The following is a 17,191-nucleotide window of genomic DNA, read 5'->3' on the forward strand; positions in this document are numbered from 1 at the left end:
GCAGAGCCACATAGGCTCCCTGTACACCAACCTTTAAACAGGGAAACAATTCTCCGTGCTTTTAATCTGCCTTTTTTCAGTCTCTCTAATACCTAGCAACCAAGTGTGCTTTACCAAAACATCTTTGTTTTATCTATAAAAATTACCTTTAAAATTATGATTGATTCCTGTGACCTAAAGGCAGAAGGTTCTGTGTGCACATTCCTGAGACTGAATGTCCGCTATTAAGAAATGGCAATTTGTTTTAAACATCTCATGAAGAAGGGTTCAAAAGCTTAAGGTTACCCCACCAGAAGAAATTCTCAACTGGGCCTTCCTGGGTGCAAGAAGTTCTTGCATCTGGGTGGTGAAAGCGTACCACCAAAGGTCAGTGAATCTGTGACCTTGGGGAGTTTAAGTGGAAGCCGTTAGCGGCAAGTTATTTTAAGGCCTCTCTCAGGCCCCCCTCAGGCCCCCACCTTCTGCATTTCAAGGGGCAGAGTGGGGGACAGCCTTGAGTGGCACAAAAAACCCCAAAACCTCCCACAACAGTAAAGCAGCTTTCTGAAGAGCCTCTAGGAAAAAGATGTCAGGTCTAATTCCAACAGGGCTTTTATTTGTTTGTATAAGCCTTCTTTTGGTTTCCTTTTAAGGTGAACTGAATCTTTGTAAGTGATCAAATCATCAAGTTCTCCATGGGCACAACTTGGGTCTTGAGAGATTGTTATATTATATGGTGCACATTGATCTTCCTGTAAGGAAGATCAGATCTTTAACATTTTATTAAGACTTACTTTAAACCTGTAACTCTAAAATAGATGCCAACATTTTAACCATTCTTTTAAAGTCAAGGTGACACAGCAAGGCCATTTAACCCAAAAAGTGCAGGAGGCAAGTGACACAGGATTAATCCTTTAGCCCAACAGCCAAAGTGACAGAGAAGTTCACAGACATGCACTGGACTGGAAAAGAACATGGTCACTGTATGTTGTGTGGGACTGAGGGGAATGATCTCTCCATGGAACAGAACAACCAGAGAACCATACCTTTTCCCTCTGGAGACTTGGTTACAACCAAAGCTATGAATTGACAGTACTCTAGAGAAGCCCATAACTAAAAGTAGTATTGTGGCTGAGAATGGCTGAGGTACATTTGCAAAGGTTGTGCAAACTTCTGCAGACATGCCTGCCTGTGGTCCTCATCTTCCCAACAGACTTTAGAAAACTATCCAATATAAATACCTATATCTGACCCACTTCAATGGAAATAACCAAAGGCAAGTGAAGACAAACCCAAAAGACCCATTTCTGAAACAGGCAGTAAAAGACTGCCCAGTGGGATGTTTTAGTTTAAGCTAAAACTGAAGAGCTGAAAAACAAGGCTTTTAAAGAACCACACATGTACACATTTGAACTTGCATCATTTATATCTGATTTTAATTTTGTAAAATTAGTCTGAAAAGATTTTATAGTTGGGATTAGTTTCAGGAAAGACCCAACAGTGAAGAAAACAAGAGATATTGCTAAAGACTCTTGCAAAGCTCCACAAAGCACTGATTGTTCACAGTCTTTAGCAAACAGTTCATGTATCAGGTGACTCAATGCATTCAGAATAGTGCCTTCAATTCAAACCACAGAACAAGTACAGGGGGTTACACCTTTTGTGCAAGAATCAAATATTTTAGCTTTTACACTATTAGTCCTATCAATTAAACAAAATTTCCTAGTACTGACAGGGAACTGCTTTTCTTACAGACTAGTATTTTGCTCTAGATGACAAGGCCATCCAAAAGTTATGAAAGCATGATGTTATACATTTGGTGATGGTGAAAGAAAAAAGTTGTGATAGGAGATTAGTATATTTTTATTCCCCATTCTGTTCCTCTTTATGGAGGCAAGTGAAATTAGAGAAATAAATCTATAATAGATTAGAGAAAAATAAGAGTTTGAGCAAAATAAAGCCAAACTTTGATAAACCAAATATTACATAAAACAATCCTGCCACTTAAATTAGCTGAATGCGCTACTTTTTACACCAAAATATGCTGGGTGAAAGGTTTAAATAATTATTTGTCTTTCAGGAAAAAAACCCTCAAGACTTATGATTCGAGTTAATAAAAAATATTTGCTAACAATTAAAACTGAGTCAACTCTATTCAACTGTCATTTTAGTGACAAGAAATTTTTTTACTGTTACAAATCACAAATTAATTATGGAAAGAGTAATGGAAACTTCACGAGTTTCTGATTAGATTTTATTATGTATGGTAATTATTCAATAAAATGAATGTTTGAAATTGAAATCCTACAAATTTTAAAAATCTTTTACTTCCCTTTTGCAAGCACATTAACAACAATCCTAATACATATAGGAAAGTTCAAGAAATTAAATACAAGTATAATCTATGCAAAAGGACTTTACCCAGTCAATGACAGGCATCACCTGCTAGTCCTTTATATAACTAGAAATATCTACAGCAATTTACTGCCAGTAGTTCGCTAACAAATTAGAGCTATTTTTGACAATATTAAACATACAAACTAAACATTAAAACTAAGCAAATGTTTTAAGATAACTTTAAGATTTCATTTATAAGGTGTATTTACATATTCTATGAAGTCCTATCCCCTCCTGCAGAGTTCAATGCAGCTGTTTTTCAGCAGGAAGATTTCAAAATCAATTCCCACAGTATTTTGTAAGCTCAATGCTACCAGAAGATGATTGGAGGGAGATGGGGTGGGGAAGAGAGAAGAGAAAGTAGAAAACAACAAAATTGGTTCTGATCTCAAGTGCTTGATCAGGAAAGCATACAACTACAGTGAAACCTTTATTATCCAGCACTCTGTTAACCAGAAAACTTTAACCAGCACTGCCCCCAGCCAAAATACTGTCACATCTATAGGCACACAGGCCTGGCTTGGTTTACCGTGATTGGCTTAACAATTTAAGTACTAATCATCTAACTCAAGATATAAATGTGAGACCAACTGCCTCACACTACAAAACTACCAATATTAAAAACCTGAGTTACACTATTATTGTCCATTGGTTTTTCCTAGGTTGATGGGACCCTCAGATAACCGGAATTTTTAGATAACCAGAACACCCTAATCCCCGAACATGCCAGGTAACACAGGTTTTACTGTAATATGGGATGTTTGGTCAAATAAGGGTTTGAAAGACCCCACAACGACAGAAGTTGAGAGCAGTTCAGAAGACACCTCTTAAAATGTTTTTCGAAAAGCCAGTTAAGGTGTGTGGTTTTTTTAATTTAGTGTATGGGAAATGTGTCTTGAACAAACTCTGCTGTCTCAGTCAATAGTCTTCTGTTATTGGGTAAGCTACATGCAGTGAATTACATAAATAGAGCTGGATAAACTAGTCTGGGTAAAGATCTTACTCTCCCAAGAACAAGACCTTCCTGAAGGGCTGGAATGTTTCATTAGGCCAAGGATCTCAAACTCAGGGCCCGGACCTGTGCACAGCTGCTGCCACGTGAGTCCCTGTGACTGCGGATGGGTTCGGGCCCCTCCTGCAAGATGAGACCCTGCTCCACTACACTTCTTCCTGCCCCTGCTCAACCCATTGTGCCCCCTCCTCTCAAACCCCCTCCGAGGGACACAGCTCCAGGGATTACTGAGGGGCCTGGTATGGGGCAGCAGCAGGGTGGGAAGCATGGCATTCCAGTGCGATCTGCCTTGGGAGATGGTGGTAGAGTGGAGCAGACTGCTGCGCAGCTTGCTTCTCTACAGTTCCAACCACCACAATGACAGCATAAGAGATGAGATGTGACCCCAGCTGCCCCAACTGTTGGCCCCAACTGCCGCATGGTCCCCCGCAAAGTATGGGGCCCAGGGTGGCCATGCCAAACCATACTATGGATGGGACAGTGCTGCACATACTTCACCTGAGCCAATGGCACAGAGCTAGCAACTGGAAGCCACTCTACCCCCACTGCACTACCAGTGGGTTTTTTTCCCCCCAATCTCTTAGGGGAAGCATTGGGTGGGTTAATGGAGACACCCCCTTCTCAGAGCCCTGCCACTGGCCTATTAGAAGAATGAGAGGACTGGCACTGGTTCAAAGGTAAACTGAGTTGGAGACTCCAGAATTAGACTCCCCCAGCCTCCCCTCTCAAAAAATTCAATCCTTTTGTTTCAACAATCACAGTAAGAGGCTGCTTCTCTTCTTCCCCCCACCCTTTATGACTTCACCCATTTTCTCTTTAGATCAGTGTTTCCCAAATGGTGCTCCACCAAACTTTCACATTTCAAAGGGTTCTGTGGGCAAATAAAATTGGGAAACACTGCTTTAGATGATCACATGGTCCCATCACCTCTGCAGGCTTAAGATGAGGGATGAGTATTTCTAATGTTGGATCAATTCAAATAATTTTCAGATGACTCAATGGCCCATTCACTAATCCTGCTGCTGAAGTAACCCAAAACTAGGAGCATAGAGTACAACCTGCTGTTCTGGCATGGTCTTAGCCGCACCTTTCAAACACCCTCAAGTGTGGAATATTCTTGCATGTGAGAAGCGCTCTTCTATTTTTACTCCTTGTGACCAAATTCACCACGTGTCCATTCCAACAGCAGCATCTGCAAAGCGCTCCCACCAACTAATAATAAAATATTGGATCCTCATCACAACATACAAAAGCAGCAGGGAGAGTGAAGAAGAGGTATGGGAATGGACCAAAGAAAGCAAGGAGGCAGAAGACTATAAAAAAAAAAAAAAGGATAGTCCATAAATTAAATACAGCACTGGAATGTGGATGGGTCCTTTATTGTGCGTTACAATGTTACAAAGTGTTTAAAAAGGGATGAATTAGTCTCAGAAGTTACCAAAAGGCATTTGGGATTGTCCATAAATCCACAACCCAAATTCCATATTTGAAATGTAATTAAATAAGTTAATGCTGGGAAATGAATGAGAAAATCCTTGCAGTAGAGCTAATTGTGTCATAGCAACAGGAACATGAGATGCTATTGGCTTGCTACTAATAAATATTTTAGAGTTTTCTTTTGGCATTAGAAGAGTTACTTATTTCCCATTTAAAATCCACATATTAGAAACTTCAGTGACTGAACTCTTCGCTTCAAAGTCCAAATAGAGAGAGGAAAAAAAAGCTAGCTTATTTTCATTATCCATTTTACTATTTTAGTAGCTTCTATGAGCTAGAGTTGAAACCATTGCCTTTTAAACTTAACTCAGGAGAAAAATCTTAATGAAGTTAATGATTATTAAATAAAAGCCACAGTAATTACCCAACTTTCAAACTTTGGAACCTTTATAAGAATTTTTCCTCCACTAATGAAAGATTGAGATTCACAGACAGCATTTTTATATTGTGTCGAGCTAATGACCAACCCCAGTACAAGTAGGCTAAAATGCCAGGAAAGTTTTTAGATGACTAGGTCTCCAAAGAAGTTCTCTTGCTGTATTTCAATCCCCTATGTGAAAGGTTACCTGGGAGATATGGTTGATGGAAGACTCCATTCTCCGCAGCTGGGATGCTTGAATGTCCAGCAGTTGGAGTACATTGTTGGCCAATGCATTGATCTGATAAGCAACACTGGCAAGAGACTGGGTTGTATATGCTTTGGTCTCCTCTAATGCTTTCCTTTTATCAGGAGCCTGAAAAAACAAACAACAAGATGTCATTTCTGTAGGAACAGAAAAGAGAAGTTAAAAAAAAAAACCAAAAAACTTAAAGAATTTTAGTCACCCAAAAGGCCTGATTATATATTTGCTCTGGCTGCACAATTCAAGTCAACATCAAGCAAAAACTTTACAAGAAGAGGAAAAAATACACTAAGATGCTAAAAACATATGGCAGTTTTGTTTAACAAACAACATTCTAGGCTAAGACGTGATTCTCTAAGTTGAGACATGACTACCACCAATTCTCTGGAGAAACGCTTTTATAACCCGCCTGTCCTTCCCTTCCAGAGAGATGCTTCCAATTCCCCCAACAAGTGAAATTCTGCTTCTCTCATCACAGTACCCAAGCCAATTTAAAGAGGGAAAGCATTTTCCCACAGCTGGGTGTCCCCCTGTGTATGCTATAAAGCCAACTCTACAGCTGTGTTGGCTGCTTATCCCACAGGAGGGAGGAGAGCACACAGTCAGGAGGATATGCATACAGACAGCTCCTGCATCCAGGAGCCTTTGTGAAATTATTCCTGTTCTGATGAGGATTTGATAAAGCTTCCTTCAGCAGGGGAAGCAGTCCCAAATGAAGAAAGGGAGTCATATACATTTGATGAGAGTATATGACCTAAAACAATAAAAGATCTCCCTCAGACTTCTCCCTGCAAAGAAACAAGAAACGTCAAGTTCCCATTGGCCACTGCAATTACTTTGGCTGCTTCTCCCTCCCCATGAAGACAACCTTTATCTGTTACTGTAGTAAAATCCATCTCTCCATCACCACTCACCTCAACCCTCACGTCCCAAACTAACAGCATCTTGGGAGAGGAGGAAAAAAAAAAAAAAGACCACCACAAGCACAACCACCACTTACAGTGACATCTGTCTTTTCAAGTTTGCATCTGAACAATATGTGAAGCAGAAGTGTGAACCTTCCTGTTACCACACCTCTATGGAGTGTGAGCTTCAAAGCCAAACAGATTAATCCCCTAATTCACCTTTAGATCAACAATTCATATTAACCTGGTCCTTCCCAAAGCAGAAATTATTTTCTATTGGTAAAGTAAAATATGCAAGGAAGGAATGAAGTTTCATCATAAGGATCCTCTGCAAACATAAGGGTTTTGTGTTTTGTTTGGTTTTGGTTTATAGACCACCTAGTTCAGGGGTGGGCAATAATTTTTTTTTGGGGGGGGGGGGGGGAGAAGGAGGGAGACGCCACTCCAAGACTGTGGAAAGTGGTTGAGAGCCGTACTCTTCCATGATATTAATGGAGGAGATGTGGGGTCTGGAATGGAGGTTGGGTGCAGAAGGAAGCTTGGGGTAAGGGACCAGGGGTGTAGGAGGGAGACTGGAGTTGGAGGTAGTTGGGATGAAGCAGGCGATTGTGACCTATGGCAGGGGACTGGAGTGCTGGGGTTTGGGATGTAAGGATAGGAGGGGATTGTGATCTGGGGCAGGAGATTGGGGTGTCAGATCTGGAAGGGGGTATGGATGTAAAAGTGGGACAGAGGGTTTGGGTATGTTGAGTGGGGGGAAGCAGCAAGCTGAAGCAAGAAAAGGCTGGGGTACCAGAAGCAGGCTGTGGCCAAGAGACTTACTCATCAGTTGCCAAGCTAGCCTGCCTGCCGAGCTTAAAATGTTTCCTAGCCAGCCAACCTGCTTGCCTGGCCTTGTGTTTCATGAATAATTGAGCCCAGGAGAGGGAGCGTGGTTCTTCTTAGCTGCCTGTTATTCTAGTAAGCAGCTCCCATTGGCTGGTTTCTGTCAGAAACTGGCCAATGGGAATGTGCTGGGGTGGGGCGGGGCGGCTCCTAAAACTTCCCCTCTCCCCTCCAGTTTCAAAGCAGAAACGGAGCCCTGCAGCCGTGTTTCTGCATGGCATGCAAGGTAAGCTGGGGAGCCTGTCCGGGGGATGGGCAGGCCGCATCCAGTCTGCGGGCCATACTTTGCCCAAGCCTGACCTAGTCACAACAGCAGCTACACTTCCTTTGGGGGAAAAGGTTTCTATTCTAAACCCTTCCTTTCAATTCTAGATTTACTTTGTTATTCTTTAAAGAATAAAACATTCCTTGCAATATTTAAATTTAAACTAAGCACAGCAAAAATCAGGAAGCATGAGTTCAGTTGGCACTCCACCTCAATCCTGCATTTCCAGACTTCAGCTTGCTTAAATACATTCTTAAAATCTTGCATCATTAACTCTTTTGCCTCCGCATTTGTTCAATATTCATATATGATGACAAGATTGCGTTTTTAAAAGATTGCGTCAGGGGGTCAGAAGTAACTTTTTTACACTCAATATTTATAGTAAGATTAATTTCCAGCAATGGTTTAATAAAAAGCATTAGCAATGACTGGGGGCATATCAACCTCCATAAAAGGTTGGGGGATTAAAGACACTGAAATAGAAGACCCTCTGCAACAAGCATAAGAATGAAGTCGAATCTACGGTTTTGATTAGAGAGTAGATCACCACTATCACCATGTTTTGGCAGAAATCAAGGGAACCAAAATTGTGTGCAATACCACCAAAAATCTTTACTGAAACAATGCTATGTCCCCATAAGGGACATTGACCAGAGTTTTTGACTCAGAGTTGCTCCCACTGATCCAACTTTACTGGTAATGGTTAGGGTTGGCAACTTGCCCAACAGGATGCCATGTGTGGCAATGGCCTCCATGCCATCTGTCCAGGAAAGTTGGTAACCCTGATGATGGCAAGAGCAGCAAACAGACAGCTGTCATTTTAAATATCACTGCTCTAGCTTTACATGCTGTCAGCAGGGCTAAGCACAGTGCTTAAAACGACAACAGGTCTACACTAGCATTCCCAACACTGCTGCCAATAGTGGAGCTGTCAGAGCGGCCTCATGGTGATCCATTTCAGGGGACACATTTAAGGTGATAGCAACTGTCACAATGAATCCAGTCATTATAACCTGTATCTCAATGGTTCCAATGGCTGTGTATGTCTATGGACTGGCGGGTGAAGCAACAAGAACATGATACATAGCCACAAGACTTGCAGTAACCAGTTGAGAGATTGAGTGCTGTCAAATGGAAAAGATGAAGTGAAAACCTTTTATTTCTCTGGTTTGGTGAAATTGCAACTTAGTCATTTGATCAAATGTTTAAGCCCTCATTTTCAGTTACTGACTCAGGCACTTTAGTCACTTGAAGAACCAAAAAAAAAAAAAAAAAAAAAAAAGAACCACCACTTTCAGCAACATGGTTACACAAAACAGTCTGAGGAAAATATATAGGAACAAAGGTCAGTCACCCCAACAGAATCTGGTTAGTACAATTCAAATTTCACTCCATAAAGGCGGGAACGGGGGGGGGGGGGGGGGGAGAGAAAGCAGAGAAATTTCTCTTGACTCTTTCTGTAACTGTCTAGGTTAAACCTACCTAGAAATGTAGGATTGTTCATATACCACTAGCTCCCAGTTGTGCAAAGTCTTAGTATAGATTAAAAAAAATATCACATGGGGGGGGGGGGGTTGTTTTGTTTGTTTTTTGGAAGGGGTATGATTGTGAAGACAAAGGGGAACGGATTTATTTTTTGTTCCAAAACACTACAATGAATTTAAGACAGCTTTTTTTTCCCCCTCTAGCTTTGTCAGAGCATCAAGACCAACTGTATTTGGTATTTTCAGCTAGGGGATTTCCAATCATGTATTAAGGTCATGAAATTTTCCAATGTGGCAGGAAGTATTATCCAAATTTTACATGGGGTGAAATGGATGCACAAGCCAACTTGCCCAAGTTCACACACTGAAATCAAAACAGGGACAGACCTCTGGTCTTCTAGAAAGATTACTTCATCCATCCTCTCCTTGAACAGATGATCTAATACCAACCACCAGTGTTTTTGATGTCAGAAGTGTCACTTTCCTTTTAAGTAGTGCAATAAATGTGCTATTCCTCCCCCGCCCCTTCCCCCACACACAGAATAGCTTTGAAATTTAAGCCAAATCCTGGTTCCATTAAATTCAATAGTAGAATTCCCACTGATTTCAATAGCATCCAGATTTAATCCCATGGCCACCTGTGAACCATTAAATAGGGACAGCTGCTCAGATGATTTTCAACCCCTTGAACCAGTTCAAGCACATTTGGCAAACATGCCAAAGATACTATGGCTTCAGTAGCGATTCACTGCAAGTCATTAGTAATGATTTCAAGACTTATTATGAATGTAATTATTACCAAATATTCAGAATACAGGTGGGAAGAAAAAGTCACTTCTTTGTGGTTTATATTAAACATCAAACAGACCAGTGCTTCTCCAGTTGCACTAGAGCTGGTTGGAAAAAAGCTGAAGAGTTGAATTTTTTCCATTGAATTATCAAGTTTCAGCAAAGAACCCCAACATTTTCAGTGAAAGTTTCCCCAAAACAGCATCCCACTTTTAAAGCCAGATCTAACCTGCACATTTGCCACAACCTTAACTGCTGCCTGACTGAAGGAGAATGCCAAAAATTGGGCATGAAGCTTCAAGAGGTTGTGGGTAAAATTTATATGTACACAAGCCAGTGTGCAGCTCCAATTCCCTACCATTTCATGAGCTTTTTGGGGGGGAAAAAAGACTAAGTTCCTCGAATCACTTCCAGATTTTTAGTGATATGACTACATTACAATGATTTCATACTACGGACTCCACCCAAAATTATTGCCAGAGTAGGATGATCACATTCAGCGATTCCTCAACTCAGCCACCCCTTTCAGGAACAGATATTAAGCGATCTGCTCTCTCTAAGCTGTGTAGGTATAATGGACTAATAGTTAGAATACCACAGATATTCCTATGATGGTATCTGCATATAGGTGGCAATGCATAGAAGAACTCTTTCCTTTCCCAACTTTCCTCATTTCATCTGATTCTAACCATCTTCCTAACTACTCCAGCTCACAACCTTGACAGATGGCATGTGTGCCTAAAACTTTCTCCCACTCCTACCTGGTGATGCTTAACAGCATCTCAGAAATACATCCATTCACCTTTACTGTTACTGCAAACCTAGCTCACGCCTTCACTACCTTTTCTTAAAACAGTCTCATTTCTCCCCATTTCAGTTCATTCAATATGCAGCCCATTTCCTTATGAGCAAACCTTAAAGGCTTTTGATGGCTGGCACATTAACTCTGTACCATAAATAAAGAATGACTAAGTAGAGGCACTACTTGCAGCATGAGAAAGCACTACCCCTAGAACAGTTGGTTTCATTTGGCTGAAGTCAGCAGCTCCACAGGATGCAAAGTAAGTATGGCAGCATTAGGAAGGAAGAGCTGGCTCATCTCAGATAGTTTAAAGAGGATTTTGCCTCTCCATCCTGCAGTGTGTACTCTTCCATATTTTTCATCTTTATCTGTTGGAGTGTATGCCACCTTAATTAAAGGAAAAAAACAGGACAACCTTAGGGCAATGTTTTATCCATTGACAAATAATCACTAAGTTATACAGAGACAATTATTCAGTGCCCACTAACTCATCAGTTGTTAACATTCTAGTCTAGTCAACAGCCCAGACCCGCTTTGCATTCTGATTTACAGGAATAGTGTAGATTTATACTATACTTTGTACTAACTTTACAGCAAAGCCATATAAGGTCCCAAATCTGTGTTTGCTCCAAGAAAATGCAAGGATATTGCATCAGTTAAAACCAAATTAGACTACTTTGGTCAGTTTACATGTGGCAAACAGAATCAGTCATCGTCACATAGTAAAGGATGCTGTATCCTCTAATCTAACAGGAACAAAAAATGGTCAATATACCAAATGAATGTAACATCACTCACGTTTATTCGTTTCCCTCTATTGCTTAGACGTTTTGGAAAGTTACAGTACGAAATTTATATTTCTTGATAAATGAGATGATCAGAACACTTCAGTCTTCTCCCCCTCCTTTGACTCATCCGTTCACTCTAGATCTGTGGTGTCTAGTAAGTTCTGACGCCAACTGCCACAATTAACTGGTCAAATAGCTACATGTGGCTAATGGCTTGCGTGTTGGACACCACAGCTCTAGATTATAGGTCAAAGTTCGAGCTCCACTAAAGCCACAAGGGATTTTGACAATGAATTCAAGAGGAGGCCAATATTTGCATGTAAGCTTTAACAGAAAGTGCCTCCCAGGAATGCCAATTTAGTGTGACAAAGCTGATAGCTTGACAGGACTAACAAGCAAGTCCCAAACAAGCTTGAGTAGTTAGGTCATAGCTGGATTTTGACAGCCTTCTCTGGGTCATAGCTGCTTGTACCACACACAAACAGTAACTATGATACAAGGACTATAGAGAAGATAAGCAAAATGAAGGAGTGAGAAAGGAAGAGTAGGAGGAAGAGATGGGAACACTGAACTGGTGCTGGTACCTGTTAATATGGTAGTTGTGTTATCCAAGGCCTTGTCTACACTGGCATGTTGTGTCACCAAAACCTGCCTTTTGGCTACAAAACAGTGAGAGCATTTACACTGCAATTCAACTTTTTTGGGGAAAAACACCCAGTTTGTGACAAGAGACTTCTAACCTCTGGAAGTCTTCCCCACCCTTTAATGTCAAAAAAGAGCCAGTGTGGACTGTTTGTTTTGTCGGGAGAACTGGCTTCCCCCAGTATTCTACAATGTCTGCCCTGATGGCTGTGCTCAGTGTTTTGTGATCTCTGCTACCCCGTAGGCATGCTTCATTCCCTTTCAAAGCTCTGGAATGCATCCAACAGCTGAGTGAGCTGTTCCCTTTGGGAAACAAACAAAAAAGTCATTGGAATGCTTCTGTTCTGCTACTACAGAGGGAGAGCTGGAGAGATTGCTGTGATGCTTTGACGTTCCTCAGCATGAAGATCTTACAGGGCTACGAAGGTATCCCAAGCAGCACAGGGATCCGCTCTACCTTCCCACGTCACTGCACTGTGGGATGCTTACCCATATTGCTTTACTCTACCTGTGGACAGGGAAGCTAGCAATATGGCCATGAAATGTTGACAGTAGGAGGCAGAAAGACTGGTTTGACCGGTTTTCACATGTTGACATTAATGTTGTCAACAAACCTTCCCAGTGTAGACAGTCTTTCACAATATCTTAGGCTAATTAAAAATTGGGGGGGGGGGGGGGGCGCACCGTGTAATTCACATTACAATTTCTACTAGAAAGGGACATACTTGTAAAAATGGGAACGGAGGTACATCCAAGGCAACTGGATTGGAAACTCCTAACCATCAATACTGAAACTGTCATCTACAAGGTAGCAATGCCACATGGCACAAGTACATCTTCAGAAAACAAATAGCTTCTCTATCCAGGAAATGAAGACACTGGTTCATTGTGCAGCCCCCAACAGCACTGAACTTGTAACAATGTACAACTCTCACGTCTCCATAATGAGCCTAAAAAATCTCCATCAAATCGCTGCTTCATCTCCTTGATGGATTTTAAGGACTTGGAAGGCTGGACTACAATTTTAAGGATTTATTCTAATTATTGTTGGCAACAGGCCTTGGAATTTCTGAGCTCTTCTCAGCTTATGCTCAGCTTCGTCTAACCATTCCTTGTCTGAGCTGCAATAATGTGTCTCAAAGGTTTAATTATCCCATTCATGCTAGGTAAGGTTTATCTACATGCCAAAAGTCTAAGTTGTACTGAGTATTAAGAATGATAAATCCAGAGATCCTTTTAAGTATTGAACTGCTACCTATTGAATTAGGTATGCGGCCCATGGATATCAGCTTGTTTTTATTCATAATTCATGAAGCTCTTTAAAAACCACTTTGCATATAGGCTGCTTTTATGGTGATCACATTTTGCTGCTGCTGCCACTGAGTTATTTTATTAGGACCTCAATCCACTGGGGGGGGAGGAGGGAGAAGAGGGGGAAGAATGGGAAGAGGAGGAGTCACATCAGCAATTGCTAGGGCAATAGTCAAGTCTCTATGCAGTCAAGGGAACTTCCAGCAGCTAACTGGAAGCTGCTCATGGGATTTGATCAGTATAATACAAAAAAAGTGCTTCCCAGACAGCATCAGGGTGTTCCTCCTCTTCATAGAGGAAACAGTATACAGCCTCAAAGAACGTGTGCCATAAAAGCAGAGGAAGGGACAAAAGAATTCTCCACAGAATTGAACTAATTTTAATTTACAAATAGGGTCCGTTTACAATTGTTATATTGTACAGAGGAGGTGGGGATGGATGTGTAGCCGGACAGGAACCCCCCCGTAACATCCATTTTTGCTAGCCTGGAGCATACAGGGCGCACAGAGCAGTAAAAGCCTTGTACAGAAGGCCCGTATATACAGGCTGCTGTGACCCTGAATGGCTGTAAACAGATACGCCAATTGCTGACCAAGAGGCTGCCAAGGAGTGCCCTTGACTGAAACCCATACTGATACGAACACACAGCCATCCGCGGGGAGAGGAATCTCTCGCCCAGTAAAAAAAAAAAAGTCCAGTACTCACAATTTAGTTCTCTCTCTTGCAAGTGTCAATTAAGTTGAAACTTGCTTGTAAGAACTGGTGCCACAAAAACAGACCAGTACAATTTGGCATCTTAGATAAGAAAGAAGATACGGGCCCCTATGGATATAAAGATGGGTCCAGCAGCACACTTACTCTGAGTGTCAATCTACCATCTATCTGCTGGTCGGGTTAGGTATTTGACCTCCCGAGGTTCCACGGGGACACCCACCTCGTATTCGTCTTTCCTAGGGGGTAAAAATTGTACCTGGATGTGGTCCTTTGTCTTAAGTGTACACATAGACTTAGAGCTCTTTCAAGATTAAGCTGTCACTTGGTACCATTATTTCTATTTTCTATCTTTATTTTCTTTGTAACCATTTTTTAAGATCTAAATTTGCTAGCAGTTAAGAAATAGAGCAATAGCCATTGTAACCATATGATTTATAAGCTTCTTTAATAAACCTGTAACTGTTTAAGCTTTAACCTGACTCCTTCAGTTGCTGTAACAGAACCAAGCACAATTTAAAAGAACTTCAGGTGGTCATAAGGGACAGGTATAGGAAGAGCTTGTGTGTTTTGGATCGAGTCACTCCCAGGTGACAGATCCGTTGGGGCATCTGAGTCTTCCCTAGACTGCCCGCTGTGAAGGGATCCTGTATCCTAGCAGTTAAAATATGAGATGTAATAAGCTCTTCCTATAAACTCTGGGGCGTCTGTCAGCCTGTTGGCTGCCCGCCATGACGGGACCCCGGTCCTAGCGGTAAAAGACACGGACGTTAAACTTCTCAGAGCCTTGTGTCCCAGCAGTTAAAGACTCGGGTATAACACACACAGACACACACACAGCCCTGACCATCGGCTGACAGGATGAGAAGACAGGAGAAGCAGGATGTGCCAGATTCCTCCTGGAAAGTGTTTACTAATGTGCTTATGTAGGAATGACATTTGAGAAATTCTTCTGGTTTTCACATGCAATGCACCAGAAGTCAGATTCTTAAATCCATGTTCAGGCACTAAGTACAAGACCTAATCAATAGTCCTGATATTCCCAGTGCTCAATGCTTTTGACCCATCAGCAGACAACTTTAGTTACCTAAAGGTAGCTTTAGGAACCCAATTTTAGGCACACATTTTCTCCCTTAGAAAAGATTTGTATCCTAAAATGTCCCATGATCAAGCATAAGTTCAGACAAAATTGCAGATAGTTGGAAGTTGGGGGGGGGGGGGGGGGAAGGAGGGGAGATGTTAGTGTAGACACAGCACACTAACTTCTCTATACCAAAGCACTTTAGACAAATCTTTAATTGACTTGAAATGAATAAATGAAGAGACTCAACAAGCTTGTACAAATTCAGCCGTGTGATTTAGAATTCCATAATAGAGTATTCATACTAGAAAAGTGCAAGTATTTTATTAAAGTGATCTCTCCTATGAGGACAGCTTGTTATTTTGCTGCACTTTTTATCCATCCCAAGGGGCAAAGAAAAGAACAGGGACTTTGAAAGCTTAAGACACTAATTAACTAATAGACTAATTTTTAAAGCAAGCTATTCATAGCACTAGGCTAACTACACTTGTGTAGTATGATTCTTATCTGGGGACTGCCTATGAGGAGGGGGCAGCAAGGAGGGGAAACAGAATGGGCTTTACAATCCGATATATACTTCCCAGCAGATACCATAGTAAGGTCTAAAATGTTGTTACAACAGCTCTTAAACAGTTATTTTAGTGGTTCTTTTAAAGAAATAGTGAGGGGAGGCAAGGTTTTAAAAAAAAGTCATTCCAGAACAATCCTAAAACCCAGGACATTCAGATATTTTTCTTCTTGACAGAGACAAATAGAACTCTTTAGAAGATAAAGGGGAATTATTGTCCAGATAGCAACGGGACAGTCGGGGGGGAAGAAGGGGAGACGGGGGAGGGATCTTCCCAAAAAACTCAGTTAAAGACAGCACATTCACTACATCACTGAACTCCCTTCCAACTCCCAAGAGATAATGGCATGAAGTAATGGCTACTGCTTCAAAACTTCAGATGACATTTTGCAAAGATAAAAGGATATGTTATTCCAATTTACACCACAAAAAGAAACTGATGGAACCTGAGTCACCTCTCCTCCTGTAAGTAACCTGCCTAACAAAGGCAAAGGTGACTCAGTGCTCCAGACTACTTGTCCTCAGGGTTGTGTACCACAAAGCACGGACTCAGACTGTCACAATCATATTGGAGCGCAGATGCAAGATTCCAGCATATTTTTCTTTCAGAAAGGAAGTGTAAGCATTTAGTCAGTCATTCCCTCTCAGAGTGGAAAGGGGATAATACTGCCCTCGCACAAATGAAAATCCCAAATGATGACCTAAATATAAATTATAACTATTAAGAACCTCAGTCATGAGTGAGAATCCTGTAGTGCTTGAGGCTGTACAAATACAGAACAAAAAGCACGGTCTCTGTAACAGTTTTCAATCAGACTGAAGGGAGACCACAAGGAAACAGTGAGATGCCAGTCAGCCAACAGAACATGCTGTGGTCTCAGCACACCAGAACCTTACATTTTTTAAAGTCTTACTACAAAGAGGAGCTTAGGAAGAGTTTTCAAGCAGGAGATGGAGTTAATTTCGTCAATGTAGAGTTAATTTCGTCAATGTAGAGTACATAGGGAGCTTCTCTCGGGCATGAAAAGAAACATGCAAGGGAAGGCTGGCACCAAGAACTAGAGATGGGAGTCAAACTTCAGTACTGAACGAGAGATACAGTCACCCTATTTCCCCAAAGTAAAAACAGGTTTACTATCTGAGCCTCATTTGTACCTCCTGGCACCTCATATCATCACTCTCTCCCTGAACCTTATTTTGCACCCTCTTAGGGGGCACACCTAGGTTTGGCAAAACTGGGCATTTGTTCTATCTGCTCTTGTCAAGCGATGATCAGTCCACTGGAGCAAATGGAAAAAATGCCTATTCCTGCCCAAGTCATGCTGTGAAGTAGGAATGTTAGCGTATAGACATTTAAACAATTAATTAATAAGCCCCATTTTATTGGTTAATCCAAACAAATACATGCACTCTCTTCCCCCCCCCCCCCCCCACAAAGACAGACAGGATGCC

General features: G+C 41.5%; 1 protein-coding gene across 12 annotated transcripts in view; it reads right to left on the reverse strand.

Annotated features, from left to right (window-relative positions):
- The window catches only part of ABI1 (abl interactor 1), a 144,660-nt gene that overhangs the window by 94,743 nt on the left and 32,726 nt on the right, over nt 1-17,191 (reverse strand). For 11 of the 12 annotated variants that reach the window (XM_006115270.4, XM_006115276.4, XM_075922548.1 and 8 more), the window contains exon 2: nt 5,452-5,619. The exons of the other annotated variant lie outside the window; for it this stretch is intronic. In XM_006115270.4, the coding sequence (XP_006115332.1) occupies nt 5,452-5,619 (168 nt within the window). The remainder of the gene's footprint in view (nt 1-5,451; nt 5,620-17,191) is intronic. 12 annotated transcript variants of the gene reach the window in all.

Source organism: Pelodiscus sinensis, chromosome 2, assembly GCF_052426305.1.
Source record: "Pelodiscus sinensis isolate ZL-2025 chromosome 2, ASM5242630v1, whole genome shotgun sequence".
Classification (NCBI taxonomy): Eukaryota; Metazoa; Chordata; order Testudines; family Trionychidae; genus Pelodiscus; species Pelodiscus sinensis.